The sequence below is a fragment of the Poecilia mexicana genome, unplaced genomic scaffold, assembly GCF_051168715.1.
Source record: "Poecilia mexicana isolate PSO_F unplaced genomic scaffold, ASM5116871v1 scaffold_6, whole genome shotgun sequence".
Taxonomy (NCBI): Eukaryota; Metazoa; Chordata; class Actinopteri; order Cyprinodontiformes; family Poeciliidae; genus Poecilia; species Poecilia mexicana.
The window spans coordinates 12,217,956-12,237,691 of NW_028263375.1; the positions used below are offsets into that span (position 1 = coordinate 12,217,956).

At 40.2% G+C, this 19,736-nt stretch overlaps 1 protein-coding gene across 2 annotated transcripts in view; it reads right to left on the reverse strand.

Moving 5' to 3' along the window:
- Nucleotides 1-19,736, reverse strand: part of roraa (RAR-related orphan receptor A, paralog a) — a 218,988-nt gene that overhangs the window by 55,427 nt on the left and 143,825 nt on the right. Inside the window, exon 1 of one of the 2 annotated variants that reach the window (XM_014990327.2) lies at nucleotides 3,286-5,116. The exons of the other annotated variant lie outside the window; for it this stretch is intronic. Within the exon in view, the coding sequence (XP_014845813.1) occupies nucleotides 3,286-3,316 (31 nt within the window). The 5' untranslated portion in view covers nucleotides 3,317-5,116. Of the gene's footprint in view, nucleotides 1-3,285; nucleotides 5,117-19,736 lie in introns of those variants that run through there. 2 annotated transcript variants of the gene reach the window in all.

Genomic DNA, 19,736 nt, shown 5'->3' on the forward strand with positions numbered 1-19,736 from the left:
CATGCTCTCAATGGGCAGCCAATATCTCATTAACCAGCCCCTCTCCACACAGTTAGGCAGCCAGGATGTTTGTCTCAGTTGCGCACAGCGCAGACAGGCACATCCCACACTCCTTAATAACCTGTGGGGACACCATTCCACTTCCTCAGCCAGCTAAAAGGCAGGAAAGATGGCCAAATCACAACTTTTCCATTTGTTAATGCAGCGGCAGAATGTTTTCTGCCCGCATGGATTATTTGCTCAAACTTTGTGTCTCACCAACATTTAAAAGTCCACGTGTAGCGAGACTGAACTGACATCAATCCCATTTTTATTTCTGTAGGAACTGTATTAGCTCATGTTAATATACATATTGTGTAACAGCACTAAGTGCAATTGTTTTTTCTCTAATAAATTAGATATTAATTACAAATTCTTGTAGATGATGCAACCTCAACTTAATCAGACATGTTTTTTTCTCCCTCATGGCTCTTCAAGTCCTCAGTCCCTAACTGGATAATAGCCAATCTTGTTAACCTCTCCTTTAATGTGCGAGAGCCTGCAGCATGAGGTAGTGCAGCACTTCAATGGACCGCTGATGGAAAGAGACAACGAGTGCCAAATCTACAACAAATATTTACAGCCTTGTTAATGTAGCCTTAAAGCACCTATCACAAGACATTTGGCTTCATCTCTCTAAGGCCCCAGCACATTTCCCACAGCCTAGCACACACTCAAACTAAATCACATATCTGAGAGCTGTCCACAAGCACAGCAGAGCTGCCCCCGCCCCCATTTTTTTTTTTTCCAAGGGTTAATTATATGTACTCTGGACAAGAAGCACTTTTTACCTTTTCTAGCCGAACATCAAAGAACTTTCTTTAATGATGTAATTGGAATTTTCATCTTAATTGTGCCGAGTAGGATGGCTAATTTGCATGGGGTAATGAGAGGGATGTTTCCATTACAGGTAATTAGGTACTTGAGAGGCAGTGGTGTGGTAGAGAGGCTGAACTGAGAGGGAGAGGTGGATAGAAAGGGAGAGAACGCCACGGAGACTCAGGCGCAGTTGTTGTAATATATTTGCATTATTTTGAAGCTGAGAGAATGAAAATATCAAAAGGACACACACACAGGCTCAAAGAGCAGCGAGAGGGCGATAAGTTTACCATAATTAGCAAGTTTGTGTCAAAACAGAAATTTGCTGTGCAGTTCATTCAATTCTCCGACCATTTTCCGGAAGAAATTGTCACAGCCATCTGAATTAGCATCCAATTATACTGCTTGTTACATTTCAATTTTAGCCATCACATTTTCACAGGGTGCTGCTGTGACACCAGCAACCTCCAGCAGACTACAGCGTAACAATCTACGGAAAAAACCCCCGAGAATGCAAAAAACTCAAAATGGACACATTAACCGATTACTACAATGGTATATTTGGGGGCGGGGGGGGTGTTAATATAAATATTGTTAAACATAATACTTTCACACAATATATAAAGCAAAGATAAAATAAATCATGCTCAGACGGTCCGCTTTTTGAGAAGTCATTTTCCACACTCTACCTTTTTTTTTTCTACGTTTGCTTCAATCCAAACTATGAATAAAAAGGACACAGGGTCAAAAGGTCTTTTCTCCTGATTTTTATAACTCGTCTCAACACATCTGAGCCTCTCACTTCCTAAATGAATTTCCCTGTCGTTAATTAAAAAATAAAATAAAAGTGATCAGAGGAGCCAGTCACACACATTCCAACAGCTCCAAGATGTGAAAGCAATGTGTTAAAAATTTATGATTTTATCTATTTATTTATTTATTTATTTATTATTTTTTAATGGGACAGTGAGCCATCAATGAAGCAGGTTAGATTATATACAGAGGCTGGTCTCCAGACCCGGCCAGGTTGATGGAAGATTATAGAAGAAATTAAATAAATGGTACAACATGGCAACAAATCAAGCATACCCAACCCAGTCAAATCAAACGGGTGAAAAAAATTAAAATCAAAAGAAAAAAGATCTAAGTTTCTTTTGTCTCTGTCTCTCTTTTTTTGTATGAAGTCCAGATTAGAAGGACAATAACATTAAATTCTAGCAAGGCAAACACTTAAAATAACAATAGAACAAGTGAGAGGAGAAGACAACACATCAAATTATTACTGGAGATTTTTTTGTTCCCCTGACAGCTGCCTTTTCCTCATTAAGATCATTAAAGTGTGCAAATATGAGTGCGCGCTCACATCTTCCACTGCAAAAGAGAATGCATGCACGAAAGTGAAAACATGCGAATAAAGGCATATGCAAGCACGCACGCACGCACGCACGCACGCACGCATGCATGGGAGAGGTGTGCAGCACTGTATGTCTGACAGCACTTTTCGTATCAGTCTGCTGGGATGTGTGCGCACATGTGCGCCTGGATGATGGAGGGAAAGGTGGGAGGAGAGGAGGGGGCGGGGGGCCGGGGGGTTACGAGCTGGGATTATGGGCAGAACGGATGAACGTTCCAACGGCTGGGAGGACCCATCCTGGTGCTCTCATGACCACACATCTACAACCCGAGAACCCCCCCCACTCAATCCAACCGTAAAAAAATAGGTCAGTGGAGCAAAGCACACGCACGCGCACGCTGGCATGTATGCACGCACTTGCAGACACGCGCGCCGGTATCAACTCAAAAGAATCACAGTCTGCCATCCGCGCCACTGCCCGCTCCCCCCCCCCAAACAAGGCCACACACTCTCCTCTGGACTGAAACAACTGGGTTAAGAACGGGATTCAAACGCGCAACCGAAGGTAAAAAAAAAAAAAAGAAAGAAGACGAAGAAGAAGAAAAAACAAACAAATACATTAAGTGTAACTTAGTAACTAGCTAAATAAATACAAAATCAAACAAACAGAAAACGGGAAACTTCTGCAGATGAACTCGGCAAGTGTTCTTGACAGACACGAACAGATTACACCGGCGGTGGTTTCCACACACTCGCACGACAGTATAGCAGCGAGAAATCACACACTGTAAACAATCAAGTCAAACCACATTTCGAGAAATATAAAATATTAAAATCTATATTTTACAAATGCATTCGCCAGAGTTTAGAAATTCTATGTCCATGCACAAAAGAAACCTTAAGTTCGACCTTAAGAGGTACTCTCTCTCTCTCTTCTCATGCCCTGCAAACACAACGCACGGAGTTGGCAGGCTGCGAGCAGCGGAGCCTGCACTTCCCTCTACTTGTTACTCCGGCAGCGCAATTAAGCGCGTATGTTTATCTTTATGACACGATCGCCTTCCTTCTCTTACCTTTCATAGCTGAAATCACAAAATACATCATTAAGCTTCGCGTCCATAAGAGAAGAAACTATCAGCAGCGCAAAGCCCTCCACTGCTGTCTCAGCAGCAGCTGGCCAGCAAGCACAGCTCCGTCTCTCAGCCTCCGAGCATGACCACACCAGAATCCATGTGACTGTGACATCAGCGTGCATGTCTGCCTGCTTTCCCCACCCACCCGGCCTTTTGATTGGCACAGCGTGCAGCCAGTAGGGGCGCTGAGAGCTCAGGCAGGGGGAAGCTGGCCCTCTTCCCACTGATTGCAGTCTTGTCTGCCCCAGCTTGCTAGACACAGCACACCCAAACTATCTGCTGCTCTGAGGCTTATCTTTACAGAGAAAGGATAAAGTCAGAGAAGATTTTTTTTTTTTTTTGTAAAACTCAGATTTTTTTTGATTATCGAAAGAAACCCTAGAGTCTGAGAAAGGTTAAAAGGAAATGTAGATAACAGGGCAGGGGAGGTAGAAGGAAGAAAGAAAGAAACAAATATATGAAGGAGCGGATAAGAGAGGGTGTGTGATTTTTTTTTTTATCTGTGGCTCAGAGATAGAAGTGCTCCTCCTCCCTGCCGGTGGATATGAGTGATCAGTGTGAGGCCAGATGTTTGCTAGCAGCGGTGGGCTCTTTGCAGAGAGAAGACGAGTGGAGCCTCAGCATCTTCCTCTGACCTCTCGGAGGACCCACCCACACCCACACACACGCACGCACCCGCAATCCTCTCTATTAAGCGCACACACTTTTCCCACCAGGTGAGGAAGCGATGATAGTGACGGAACGGTTTGGATGATCCCCTCCGCCCCGCAGCAACCACCTCTCCGTCTTTTCTCCTCCTCGTGTGCCCCTCACTCTCGCCCCCTGCTTTCCATTCCAGTCTCTACCACCCTCCAACCCCCTCTACCCCACCTCTCTTCTCACTCATCCTCTCTCATATGATAATCTGCTCTGACTCCTTACCAGCTGCCTCTCTCTGATACAATATTCTGGTTTTAGTGCAATCCAGCCTTGGCCAATAACCATTTGGCATTTCATGAATAAGCTGGTGCTCATATCATCTTGTCTCAAGACAAACATCACACAGCTCGGGTTTCAGACACAGCAGTATTTCAAAAAGAAAGAAAATGAACTAGAGAAAATATTTCTTTTCTTTTTTTAATGACAGTATAAATATTTGAGATTTGGCAATCTGAATTTTGGAGTTTCCTTTTAATGTTCTAAGCTGTTTCTTGATTTTTATTACACACACTTCTGAGATCAATCTTTACACAAGAATGATGACTCCCCCATATGCCAAATATTGAAATTTCTATTTATTGCCTGTGATGTCGCATCTGAATATCCTACACATGCAAAAACATTTCTTAAAAAAAAAAAAAAAAAAAAGAAAATCACAAGCCAGTTCTGCCACATTTATTGGCATCCTCGTTGAAGATTTGAAAAGTCTTCAGTGTTGTTTTATAGCAGTCACACAAAAGATGATTTAAGTACATTTACTCAGCGAGGAAAAATCTAACATCAGGAGATAGATTTAAAAAAAAAATCATTGGTATAAGTGATTTTTGTTGGAAAAAAATAGCAGTTTACAACCCTGGAACTTTGCAGAGGGAAGAATCAGAGATGACCCAGTCAGACCCTCATGATTAGACCATACATTTTGAATGATAAAGATGAAGGACCCAATCATGCCCCATTTTAGGTTTGCTAGTATAAGCCATTATAGCTGGTTTTTAATTCCAAATGCTTACTCATATATATATCTCAAAACAACCCATTGACATTTAGATGTTAGACGTCCACCTTCCATAGAGCAATTAAAATAAGAAAGAATAACATTACTTTAAATAAAAATTCGAGATTATTTACAATGAACATGCTTGTAGTTTAAACCAGCTTTTGAAAAATGCCATTCGAGTTGAACTGATTAGAAAGAGTGTAGAGAAAACCAACTTAAAGTGAATATGCTGTTGTTCATTATTTATTATAAATATTTATATTTAATTACGTGTCTTCTATTCTGTGTCTAATGATTAAATAAAGGGTACTTCTAACCACATAAAAAATTTAAATGAGGACTCAGCAGCTTGCAACATAAATCTTCTCATGACAATGTTTCATTAGGACCTGTATGATCCATTAGAGTAACTAAACACATTAGCTCAGGTTGTGTCAACGCCGGTCTCTTATGACTCAGCACAGTAATGAACAAAAGATCATTCTGAGACTGATGGAGCCAAACGGACCAAAGAGTAAAACGACGAAGGTCCACAGTAGGCAAACCGTTTAAAAACGGTTTGCCTACTGTGAGAATCAGTTGCTCTGTTTGAAGGTGCGCGTCTCTGCGAGACCTTCAAAGCTCGCCAGATGAGTCAAGACCATGGCCCACGCAGAAACATGTTTAACCGCTGCTGTCTGTGGTCGTGTCTTGAAAACTGGCTGCCGTATCAGTCTTCTACAAAACACGACACGACGCTGCGGAGCGGTTAGACCGGAAGAAGCACACAAACAAACATAAAACAGCACCATAGTAGGAGTTGTATACGGTAGCTAGTTTAAAAACAACATCTGAGAGGAGGATCGGGCTAACAGAGTCTGAATGTCAGGAGAGGAGTCAGAATTGTTTTTCATATTATTCCTCTTTTGTCTATATGATCCAGGGGTTTCCGATTCACAAGGATTATGTTTACTAAAGAAATAAGAGGAACGGACAATTTGCTTCATTTTGAATCACACGGTTTTTTTTTTTTGTTTTTTTTTCTGATCATCCCTATGTACGGGCAAGATGTACCAGTCGCACTGGCTCTGTTCCAAGAACTCAGAGAGAGATATATTTCTGGTTATTATGATGAACGTGGCATACTGGTAATGAAACCTAAAATTCCGTTTCTTAGAAATTGTGAAATTACATAGAGCCAATAAAAATAGATTTGTGTTCCAACATAAGGAATGGGAGAGTTGGAGCCAAATTGCTACTGCAGCTGATAAACCCGGTAAGTTTTCAGCTGTTCTTCGTTAACGTGACATAAATAGGTTCTAATGATTTTCATTCAGTCAGAACTTTACGCTGACTCTAGCCACATGCATCACAGGTAGATTCTGGTAAAGCATTGATTAATGCCTGATTTTAAAATTAGTTAACTGGACTTGTAGCCATTATTTTGTGCCCATGTGGCTGGACACCACACGGCACGATCGAACCCGATTGAACCATTATACCTAGGATTTCTGTCGGCTAATGTGTCTCTCAGGTTTTGAAAATGGGCCGACAGTCGGCTGACAACTCGTGTAGTGTGAGCTGGACATTACACTAAGGAAATGAGGAAGGGAGGGTCAGTGGAGAGCACCGGAGCTGAGCCTTTTTTCATTCAGTGTCATCAAGAGAAAGAAAAAAGGCAGGAAGAGACGATAAAGCCGATAATTAAAATGAGGTTGATAGGTTTAAATTATCGTGCGATTAATTGATTTATCGTTTATCGCGACAGGCCTACTTCCAATGCCCGTCTTCCCTCAGGACAAATGTTTCCGATTCATTTACCCTCGATCACACTTTTTCTTGAGGGCCCCACATTACCATTGACACTAAGCCAATATGTCTCTGATGCATGTTGACTGCTGTATTGACTGAGTCACAAAGTGGTCAAATGTGTCTTTAAGAACTGGTCCAGTCATGTGGAATAATCAAAGGTTTTATTTCAGTCAATAACCCTTTTAATGCCCTTCAGTTTAAACTGGCGAGGCATTAATAAGAGATTTAAATGTACTGATGATAACATTCCGGGTAAGTTTATTTTTGCATTCAGACTGGCTAAATGTCATCTCTCACAGTCTTCCAGGATTAATTCAACCAAATATATTTACTGTAAACAAGTCCTGTGGAATGAAATTCAATTGAAATGTGGTGTTGAACATCCAGTGATGCCCCTGGAGGAGAGAGGAGGATGAGACCCGATAATGGCCTCATTAGCAGTCTGTCAGTAGCCATTCTATGCACAAGCTCTCTGTGCAGCTGATCCACGTTAACTCTTCCTACTCTGGACTCAAAACAGCAGATCTGTTGTCAGCGTGCTTAGTCCCATCTGTGGCCTCTGACCCTCACAGGATAAGCTCTTTCTTACCTGCATATTTTCTTGTTAAAGTATCAGCGATCCGAGCGTTTTATTCCACAGCAGATCCACCTGGGTGTTTGAAACGGCGCTGACCGGCCTGCAGCGGAGGTCGAATTAACAAGCTCAAACAGGCGCTCCATGAAAACAACACAGATCAATTTAATATAGATGCCAAGGAGCGGAGGGCATAATATCAGAACTATAACACCACCGGCCCACGCCGCACAATCATAAACCAATTTAGGGCCATTTCAGGCAATTTCCTGGAGGCTTCCACTTGTGGGAAGACTTCAATAAATCACACAGACAACAAAGAAAATATCTCTTTCTATGAAAACAGAGGACACTCCTGGGTTATTTCCATGGGTCCGAAGAGGGCTTCGTTTACGAACCACTTTAAGTGCAGAACTGCGGAGGTTTAAAAGCAGTCCACACAGCCTCAGCTGTGCCCATGTTTTATGGTACGTGTAGCTACAGGAGACGCCATTAACTCATTATGACTAATGGATTTTACATGGAGCAGTGCAATTTATCTCATATAAAAATGTAGCAGAAGTGTAAGCATTACACCTTTTAACAGTTTTCATGGTTACACTCAGATCAGATGACTAATAGCTATATAAGCTTCCCTTCATCTTTTATATGCACAGCAGCCCCAGGGCCAGTTCAGAGTCGCACTTTTTCTCTCCCCGTCACTAAATGCACAGACACACAATATTTACACAATATTTATAGAATAGCAGGGTCAGAAGAAGGCATATGAAAGCATATCATTTCTAAACTGGTTAGGTGTACACCTGTCAGCTGTCATGTAATCAGAATCAACAACACTGTGTATAGCGATGGTTGACAAGGCTGTAGCCTTTTCTTTCACCGCCAGTTATTTATAGAGCTGAATTTAAATAATTCTCACAGCCCTCCACTGTTTCAAATTCAATTCCATCAATGTATATTCTTTACCGAGAAAAAAACAAAACAAAACAAAAAAAATAATCAAAAAGAAAATACTCATCCCTCCCTCCAATGCCCAAAAAACTCTGTCACTACTGCTACAAAGTCATGACTTTGCATGACCACAACTCTCAGGATCATTTAAGGCAGAACCTTTACCTTTGCTTCATGTCACTTGATCCCTTGAAGATGGAAACATCTGAATAAAAAGCTTCAAAAAATATATGTATAAGGGAGCTGAAATGAAAGTGAAGTGAGGTTCTGTCAAAAGTTAGAAGCAGGTAACATTCAAATTCACATTCAAGTCACATGTTAAAACATACCTTTCCAGAACAGCTTTTAATGTCTTTTGTAATGTTCTATGTTAAGTTTTTTCCCCTTTTTTCTTTTGTTTGATGTACTTGGTGTTCTGTTTGTAATTTTACTTGATTCATGTAAAATGTCTGAGTTTATAGAAAACTCAAATTATACGTATCGTTATGATGATAACCAGCAGCTGAGAAGGCTCCCGGTGCCTTCATTAGTACAAGTTCAATTTAGCTAGTTCTTGAGAGAAAGGCTAGTCTAAGTGAAACACAATACCAAAGTGGATGTGTCCTGTTATAGAAAAACTTCAGTTCTAAGAACATGGGATAGTATTTTATCTTATCGAGTTTGCATTAGTTAATTACTTTCAAAGATAAAGTTGACTATTGAATGGAAGAAGGACGTTGTGCGGCAACAATGATCTTCCTGTGTGAAATGTCAAGCATTATTGTTCAGAGTAATTACCTAATAGAAAAGTAAGGTAGGATAAAAATCTATCAAATTGTGTTTACTTACATCACTAGGCTATCAAATATTGTTTTTCTTATTGTGCAGACATCACTGGGCTACAAAAACACTGACATGATATTACCTGCTGACAATTTATTTACAGAACCTCAATGAATAAATCTTTGACTATCCATTTAGTTCTTTGGCCACACGTTTGTTTCTTGGCACTTCTTAAATATTTCTCATATCCAGTTATTTAAAAAAAAAAAAAAAAAAGAAGCCAGGTAGAGAAGGAACTGGAACCAGCCAGTTTATTTGTGTGGCTTATCAGATGTAAAGGCAGTTATAAAGAGTGCTCATTGCCACCGCTTGAGTGTTATCGCAGATGTCACTGAGCAATTTTTCAATAGATCAATAGAAATCAGATTTGACAATGAATTGCGGCACGTATCTTTTGTGTAAGGCTGCCCTTGGGGACAGAAAGGGAAAAAGAAACAGGCGGTTAGCGAGAGGGAGAGAGAAGGAGTGAAAGGGAACGAGGAGGGGAGATTATCGCAGGCATGGCAGCCTGTGTGAGAGGCTTAGCTTGGCTAGGCAGGGAGGTGGAACCCTGTGAATTCTAATGAACTGGCAAGACCCCCCCCCTCCTCTTCATCCCTCCCTCCAATGCCCAAAAAAAAAAAAAAAAAAACCCATCCCCATCTTCATTGCAGGAGGATGATAGCAGAGAAGGAGGAGGTGATTAGGGAGGAGCGGCTCCTCTATGGCAAACCAAACAGAGCAGGTCATTTCCCTGTGATAATTATGGCTATAACCAGGCATGAGGGATTGATAATGGACCTGCTTATTCTTCATGTTCTGCGAAGGCAACCACTGTGCCTGTCGGGGCAGGGGAGCATTATGATGTGTCTTTTTTACTGTTAGAGGGGTGACTCTGGTAAGAGTTGCAATGGCTGCTGAAAAGGGCAGCAGGGGAACTTGGCCTTTGAGGGAGAAGTTAACGAATGAACTTCATTATTGAGGAGCATACCAGGGAGACCCCCTGGTGTTTGTGATGTATTACCCGGCATCAAACATGTGCACTCCCCCAACATCACTGCCGTTGCACGACATCGGCTCTTGGGGGAGGTACGCGTGTAAACTAAAATAGTTTAACCTTCTGGCTTAAGGCTAGAAGAAAAGAAGACAACAGAGAAGCATGCACATCTGCATCAGAGAAGTTGGTTTCATTTAGAAATATATATATATATATATATATATATATATATATATATATATATATATATATATATATATATATATATATATATATATATATAAATACACACAATTTTTTTTTCTGCTTTCAGGCTGAGTAGTTTTACCATTATTCTGGTTCCAAAAACATCTAAGTGAGTAATGAGGCAATGGCTTTTCTGTTCCTGCATGGTGAAAACTGTCTTTGCCTAAACTAACACATATTTAATATCTTCTATGTGATTTTAGGGTAAAGCAGGTGGTCCAAAGAGACATTCTTCATCAACACAATCATTTATTAGCTCTATTCAAGCATGAAAGTAACTTTTCCTAAGTTCTAAAAAAGAAAGAAAAAAAAAGACGTGACACACAGGAGGGACAAATGTTTTCTTCAAGATTGAGGGAGTTCCTCAGGCTATAAATGTGATGTGCGCCACTTAGCCTCTCAGCACCTTCCCCGCCTCTGCTGGGTCCGGGATTGAGTTTCTCTGCAGTGGACGACGCGACACGAAGGATCTCTTTACCGAGCCTGTTCTCAACACTTTTACTCTTGACTTATGAGGATGCCATGGGTGCAGGGGAGTGATTCATCACCGGATGTGTTCCTCTTGCACCCTCACACATTAGTAATGTGGTCCGCTGAGGAGGAGTCCTGTCATCAGTCTGTACCTGGACCCTCCGAACAAGGTAGGTCAACAGGAGGCAGCAGCGGCTGGCCCACTTTTAGTCTTTCACAGCACCTTTAAGTTTCCAGCAGCTCTGCCACAGCTGAGCCTGACGGGCATGATCAGACCAGCTTGGTCAAGGGGAGACGCTGTGGTAGCAGAGTGAGTGCTTCCTTTGCATTATCTGTGGACTCACACACACATGGTCGAAGCCAACTTGACAAAAGGTAAACATGTTGGAGAAATATTAACCTATCTTCTACTTATTTATAGTCCATCGTGAAAGTAAATAATACAACATAATAGTTTGTAGCACACAGACTTTTATTTTTAAATTTAATAGACATAATCTGTGTTTTTTACAGGTCACTTCAAAAGGCTTTGAAGGACCAGATTTAACCACAACAAACTTATTCAAGTAGGCGGTGGCCCTGGATTTCAGCACAAGAGTCTCTAACCTTGTAATTGTTTGGTAGCTGAAGGTCTGACATAAACACACAAATGTTTCCGTCTTATATGAGACTTAACACAAGGTTTAATCAATGTTGATGAATTTAGTTTTTAGCCTTAGAAATTAGAAATCCAAAAAAGGGCTGCATGGTGGTTGAGTTGTTAGCACTGTGGCTTTTGATCGGGTCCTTGGTTGGAACCCAGGCCGTGCTTTCTGTGTGTTTGCAAAATAAAATGTATTCATGCATTCTATTTCTATGACAACCTTTAAAAGAACATCTTTGTCTCTGAGGGACACAGGTGCTGCACAAACTGAAGTGACCACAAACGCTTAAACGTTGTTTTTGTCCACAGCATAAGTTAAATGTATTTTTTGTGAATTTTCTGTAAGATTGACTTTTTTCCACCGTGTGCTCAGCTGAACTCAGTATAGCTTTGTGATAGAGAGTTACAACCACTCAGGCATTCAACACCTGTATCGCAATGACTATGAAGCGTACAGTCTTGTGTTGATTTAAAATCCATTTTTAGAACCTAAGAATTTTGCAGAAATTCTATCGCGATTCTTTTATTGCGAAGAAAAAGCGTTCGCATTTTTAAAGACTGACTGATGACTGAACTTAAATATCATCTGATGTAGCCTTAACTTTGATAAGAGTTCCCAGGCTTATCTATTTAAAACTGCCAAGGCATGTTTCATCACAAGTCTCTATATCACAGCTCTCCTGTAATAGAGGCGCAACAACGTAATACATGGTTGTCTATTCTTTCACCAACATACAGAGCCAATTTAAGTCAGCAATAAGCCTGTGACCTTAACATTGTGGGTAATGCATGTTTAAATACCCACCTCAGTATTCATGTTTGTCATTTTACTTGTGAAGATTAGGTGTAAAAAGGCTATTTGAAACCAAAACACAGGATTAAGGGATAATGCTGCTCTGTGTCTTGTGAGTCGACCTTGATTCTGTAATCCAGCACAATGCTGGAGAACAGCATACTTCTCGCTCTTGTACATTCAATACTCTCACTGTTGAACAGCTCATTCTGATGTAATTGCGCCTGCATAATGGCAGCATGCTGAAAGAGAAAGTAATCAAAATTAAGAAGAACTTCCTTGTAAAATCTTTGGAACAGTGGCAGAGTAAGAATACGGTTTGGACAAATAAGACGATAATTGGCAGCAGGGCTTTAAGAGTGATCAGAAAATAATAGGGTATTAATCTGGTAAGTAAAAAAAAAAAAAAAAAAAAATTGAAGTGTGATAGCGAAACTGAAGGAGCCAACTCTGCAATCATTAGCAGCATTATTTAAGCTTGCAATAGTTAACCAGATTGGACACCAATTAGATATGTATAACATCAAATACTCCATTAAGCATAGCATCACCAGAACCCATAACAAACAGCATACATGTTTTTCTTTCTTCTCCATGTATGCAGCGTTCCTTGACTCCACATCTCCCCACCTGTTTTTCCTGTCTTTTCTTTCTTTCTTCCTTCCTTTTACAGCGCCGCACAGACACTGTAAAATGAAAATCTGCCTTTGATGTCTGGGATCTTATAATGCTGAGCAGTAGAAATCCGCATGCCTGTTATCTGAAGAATCTTAATGATGACGGCTAACTTCACAATGGGTTAACCACATCTCTCTGTTCTCAGGCTGCACACCCACAGAAACGCAAATTAATAGCAAGGTGGGGGGAAAAAAAAAGTAAAAAAAAACAACAAAAAAACCCCAAAAAAAAACGCAGCATTCTTCTAATAAAGCAGATTCAACAAAACAGGCACAATGCGATCAGCACAAATGTCAATGCGTAAAATCAACAAAAGGATTTGTGAGCACATCTGCACTCCTCTTTGTAGGCGCAACTTCTTTTTCTACTTTAGTTTCTGAGCAGAATTATGCCATTTGTCAGAAAGAGATGATCCGCAGTTCAAATGAACTGACAAAAGAGCAGTTTCCTTTTTTTCTGTTCTTTTATTTTACCCAGAGCACTTTAGTAGTTGTTATTAATTATGCTTACTCAGCAACAAATTTCAATTATTTTTCTTTTAAATGTACTTTATTTACTCAGCAGCATTAAAGGAAAAAATATATTTTTATTTTTTCTACCCTCTATGAAAGAGAAAATTATGAATTGCAACCCACTTATAATGAACTATGTTGAATGTATTGAAGCAAAACCATTTAATAGAATTCTTAGCTACTTAAATAAGTAAGCAGAGGAATTTCTATATGTATTATATTTTTTATAATTTAGAAAAAATAATTCAGACCTCAAACCACTAAGTGAAACAAACACATTATATAAGTCAGCAATTTCCAAGCTTTTATTTTTGTTAAGCTGATCTTCTTTCAGATAATTAAAAGCCGACATTTAAGATTAGAATATTATGACAGACAAAAAAAATATTTTTTTAAAATAAAAACATGCCCTTAATGAAAACTCTGCATACTTAATAAATTGGTAAAGATTTGAGACTGAGTCCCAGATTTGCACCAGTGAAATTTTACAAAAATGAGGGTGATAAAAAGATTTTATATTTGTAAAAAAAAAGAAAAAAAAAGAAAAAAAGAATCAAGAATCATTTCTTTTCCACATACTTCAAAATGATGTGCGCTATTGTGTTGACAAATCACTTAAAGATGCAAAACATACCTTGGATTTTGTGGCGGCAATGGTTCAAAGTTTATAAAAGGTCACTGGAATTAATAGGCAACGTACATGTCTGTATTATAACGATGCTATGAATAATTCAGAGTCCGCTTATGATTGTACACTCTTCACCTTCCTCATCTGGTCGGGATCCTATCTGACTTCTGCCTGTGTCGCCCAGCACAAATCAAAGCTTTCATTATGTGGTGAAACCTCTTGCCCTGTGCTCAATGTTTGCACGCCGAGGGAAAGTGAAGAGGCATCAAAGAAATGGTAAGAGACGAATAACGTCTGTGAAAGCTGGATGATCCTGTGGACAGCACTGCACTAACAGTGGGCACAAGTCATTTCTTCCTTCGCAGACGTCGACGTTTCACCATACTGCTCACTCTCCTTTACCGGAGACGTCCAGCAAAAGAGAAATCGGCCACAGCAGATGGGGCCACTTCCCCGTCTGAGCATTGTATCCTTGTCACATGTCACTTACTCTTGTTCCTGGTCAGACGACACTTCAAAGACAGGGTCTTCGGTTGTGCCAGACACAAAAGGGAAAGACTGAGGGGAAAAAAGCTGATGAGGTCTCTCTTTGCTCCAGCTCGAAATTCTCTGAAAGACTCAGCACCGAGAGGAGAACCAGATTAAGAACCAACAAAAGCAGAGAAGCCTGAGCCCACAGAAACCTGTCCTGAACCCCTATGGCTCCTTTTCCAGCACCCTAGGCCTCTCGTACGTGATAAAAAGAACAGCCTTTGGCCACAGAAACCTATGCAGAGAAAGCGCATGTACAAAGGCCATTTCTAATTTCATGAAATGACAGACATAATTCTTTCAGCGAAAGATGAGGACTTGCCACACTGAGTCGGAGAGGAAAAGACATGGCAGTCCAGGAAAAAATGGAGAAAAATTATGCTGGCCTGGTTTACGACAAAAAATAACTCTATTGATTTCCCTTTTACAGTGACTGTCCATTCCTCACTGCTGTGATTGCACTGACCTATTTAAGGGGTGGGGGGAGGCATCATTATAGATTAAACCAAAATGTCCAAAAAGAAAACCCTTCCTCTGTAGAGCAAACAAGTCAAGTAAAATGAAACATAACTTACAGAAAGAGAGCGAGGAGGGAGGTTTTGTCAATTTAAGCTCTCAATGTTGCTGTGGGAAAAGAGGAAACAAGCAGTTCCAGAACCATGTTGAGAACCAAATAACTTTCCCCAGACTGGGAGGTTATGCCTGATGCAGTCATTATCATTGTCACTCTCAACAAAGGGGAAACATTTAAATGGTTATGGTATTACTCAACTAGAATCAACGTAATGGCAATTCTGCAATTTTAAAATGTTTATGACAGCAGAATACAGCAAATTAAGAAAAAAATAATAAATCAGCTGTAGCAAATGCTCTGTGTAACACTACAGCACAGTTGAGTGTTGTATGTTTTGTGCTGATGATTCCTTTGTGTCTGCGTGTGCTGCCGCTGTGCCCGCGCGTCCCACTCCACCGTGTCTGCGCCGCGCGTCTCGCTCGAGTATCTCGCTCTGCGCGGCTCAGGGGACTCTGGCTGGCTGATCTTCATTATCAGCCCTAGCTTAACAATGTTCTGGATGCACTTCCCACATGAGTGCAACTAACAAATCCCCAAAGAGCTGAATCAAGGCAACAATGTGATGAAATACCTTCAAACAACGACCGAGCCTGGAACACGGAGCTATGCAGAGACAACTCGCGCTGCCCCTCGGGCGATTCCACAGGAGTGCGCCTGTTGCCAAGCAAAATTACACAGCAACTGGGACGTATTATTCTCCTCAATTGGCAATGTACAGCACCATTAAGGACCATAAATCTCATGTTTGATTAACTGGAAAATCACAGATGCCGTTCAACAGTTTCATTCAAAACAACCAGATAATGTGTGTAATGTTTTTAAGAGCCTGTGACATGTTGAAGTTCATCATCTTAATTTGAAGGTCTTCATTAACACACTATACGTTGCAAAGGATTCATGCCCACTAAACTTTTTTTGGATTTTGTGTGAATCAGAGCAAAGTAGAACAGGAAGGATACCTTGTTTTCATATGTAAAAATCTAAAGTGCATGCTGCCATCACCCCTTTGCTCTAATACCCCTAAAAACAGCCAATGAAACCAACATAGCTGTTAGTTGTGAACTCCAGCAACATGGTCTTCATGCATGAGTGGCAAGATGAAAGTCAGTCCCAGTTTGAAGCGTCTTTCAAGTCTTGGAGGGAACACAGGAAATGTCTAGAAGAAAACACTCTGGTAAGAGACTAAAGCTGAACTTTTCAATGATATACAGATTCCTATATGTGATAGAAAACAACAAATCAGCCTGAAAATACCACAGCCACCATGGAGCATGCAGGATATGGGTATAGGGCACTGTATACTAATGCACTACATGGATTGTGTTTGTAGAACATTATGAAAATCATGTATCAGTTTCCTAACACAATAAAAATATGCACTTCCACTATGTAAAAAAAAAACAATGGAAAAAAAACCCCAAAACATCATACTGAGATGCATAAGAAAGAGAAAGCTTTGATTCCACCAAAGTTGTTCAGACAATTCTTATATACTCTTGAGAGAAAATATCTCCCTTCACTGTAAAATTTGCACTCTGTACCTTTGCAGACATGGAAAACTACAGAAAACTACAGAAAACAAACAAGCAAGAAACAAGCATCACACTAAGTTTTGGTAAAAAAAACAATACAAAAAAAACCCCTTAGTATCCGCTATAGGGGTGAAGAAGTTGCTTCAAATAGGTAAACACTGTCACTGTGCCTTGTCAACACAAAGTCTAATTTGGATAAATGAGACATTTTCAAAAACGTCTCTGATGTTTCAAACTAATGTTCTGTAATGACAAAAAGTCAAAAGGAGAAAATTAATTCAACTGAACCAAACCATGAAGTACATAGTACAAACTCAGACTTTTCGACTTTAATTTCGCCCCATTGAGTACAGTACCTTTTCTGTAACTCTAAATGCTCTCTATTCCTTAAGCAGCACAGAAGAATCTAATTAATCTGTGTCTTTGAAAAACAAAAGAGTTTGACTGTACCACAAGTATGGGAGTGCACGTCACAGACGAGAGAAACTCAATACACGCTGAAAGCAAATAAATGATGCTGCAGGAAAAGGGCCATGTTTCTCAATCAGTGCAATGTCTGTTACCTCAATGGAGATAAATTTTGCAAAGGGTGGAAAGAAATTGGGGCTGTCTAAAAATGCATCTTTAAAGTGAGGAGAGAGGAAACCTCATCTGTCTGGACTCCTCCTCCGTCCCACAGTTACATTTGTACTGCTGCCTCCCTCTGGCCAACTCGGTTGTCAGTTTCATCCCAAACATATACCACTTATCTTAAAATAAGTGGCAAATAATGCAAACTGCTCTTAGAGATTGTGAAATAAAATATAATAAAAAGAGACATTATTGGTAATGAAGCTTTTTGCTGGTTACATTATTCTGGAATTATTTTAACTAACAAAACTGGAGACCTTTAAGGAGATGAGCTGTGCTGTTGCACAATTTAGCTTTATAGTAAACTATTTTACTTTCCTTGTTTTTTGACACATTTCTGGAGCTTTTTAATGATAAATATGTAGGGATTTTCTAACAAATTGACTGGTGACTGCAGCTGGATGATTCTGAGATTAGCCAGTCTTAACAGTTTGTGCTGACAACAACACCCTTCAGTGTGGATGCAGAAACTGTATAGGGATGAATCTGGAAGTGAGCTATTTGCAGTATCAGAGGGGCTTAGACAGAGGAAGCGCATATATCTCTACTATAGGAAAATATTTTAACAACACATAGAGGCATGTCTGCTAATTTACCTTTCACTTTGAGTTCATCTCATATATTCTCACATTCAACTTGATTTCTTTTTAACAATATTTGGGCTTGGAATCACATAAGATTTGATTTTTTAACCTTAATTTTTGGGATGTAACTAAACAATTTTGAAAAATATTACAAAAGAAAAAAAAAATCTCATGTTCTGTATTAAAACTCTGGGGTAGAAGTTTTGAATATTTAGGAGATATTTTATTCTTTAGCCTACAAAGAATAAAAAATAAAAAGTGACCAAATGCTGTACAGTCCATCTCTAAAAATATGAATCTCCCTATTTCTGTATTTTGCTTCAAATCGTCAACAATCAATGTAATGCACATATGCAGCTGCAGAATAGTGAGAGGGTTAGTTAATCAGACGATCTGCTCTGCTCGACACAGAGCATCCTGGCTACATGTCACATAACACGTACTTGTGTGCGTGTAGGGGTGTGTGTGTGTGTGTGTGTGTGTGTGTGTGTGTGTGTGTGCACGTGTGTGTGTGCCCGTGTGCATTGGCTAGTTTTCTGCAATTCGAGCTGTGAGACAGAGTCCCAGACTGCTGATGGGAGATTAGAGGTGAGACGTCTAATCTCAGTGTAATCAGGCGCTGCATCTGAGCCTTCGCTCCACACCAACAGGTCCAAACAGAAACTCATCTCACAGAAAACATGGCCCTGATGAGGTAGAAGATGGTTATGGGGAGTATCTGGTGTCCACCATCAAAGTCAAAAAAAAAAAAAGACCAGCAGGTAAAATTAAATTATTTTTTGCTCTCATGTCTTCTAGGCTCAGGCTGTTTTGACAGAAACGAGTCCATAGAACAGAGCATGTGGTAAAACTGCCAAGGACATGCTCAGGAAAACCACAGCTGACTTCTTGATGAGAATTAAAGCCCGGTGGTTGAAAAAAAAAAAAAAAAAAAAAAAAAAAAGCGTTGAAGATGGCCTTTTCCTTTTCAGGGAGGGAAAAATGAAAGACGGGCAGAAAAATAAGAAGAAAGTAGTGTCTCAAGTAACACCAAGACAACTAATATAAAAAGACTACACAAAAAGTGGACATTATTACAGCCACTGGAGCAAAAATAAGTATCTGTTTTCATCTAGGACACTTCACCTTCTGATGGCTCAATGATTAGTGAATTTGGGTAGATGGAGGAGAGGGAAGGAGAGGAGAAGAGGCTGCCAGTGAACAGCTGCCCCTGTAATTTATATTGATGAGGGGACTGGCATGGCGGGGAGCTTCCAGCAGTTTGATCACTCAGGCAGAGTGGAGAGTCAGCGAGACACGACCCATCCCTGTGGTTTAGGTTGGACTGGGGAGACCTCTTAAAAAACACACACACACACACACACACACACACACACGCACACACACAAACCTGTACTTTCATATAGTGGCTTGCGAGAGAGTTCGTACTCTGTGAACTTTTTCACATTTTTTCATGTTACACACTCAAAGTTTGATCTATTTTAATGGGATTTTAGACCAACGTGGAGTAGCACATAACTGCAGTGAAATGAACTACGTTTCATTTTTCAAACTTTTTCGCAAATAAAAATCTGAAAACTATGGCATGTCTTCGTATTCAGATTAGTCTACTCTGATGCCCCAAAATAAATACTAGAGCAACCGATTGCCTTCGGGAGGAGCAACGTGCAACTGCAAATCTACCGCGACGAGGCGGTCAGCCTAGAGTGGGCAGCTGAGAAAGAAGAACATAAATTACCAGGGTAACCAAGGGGCCCAT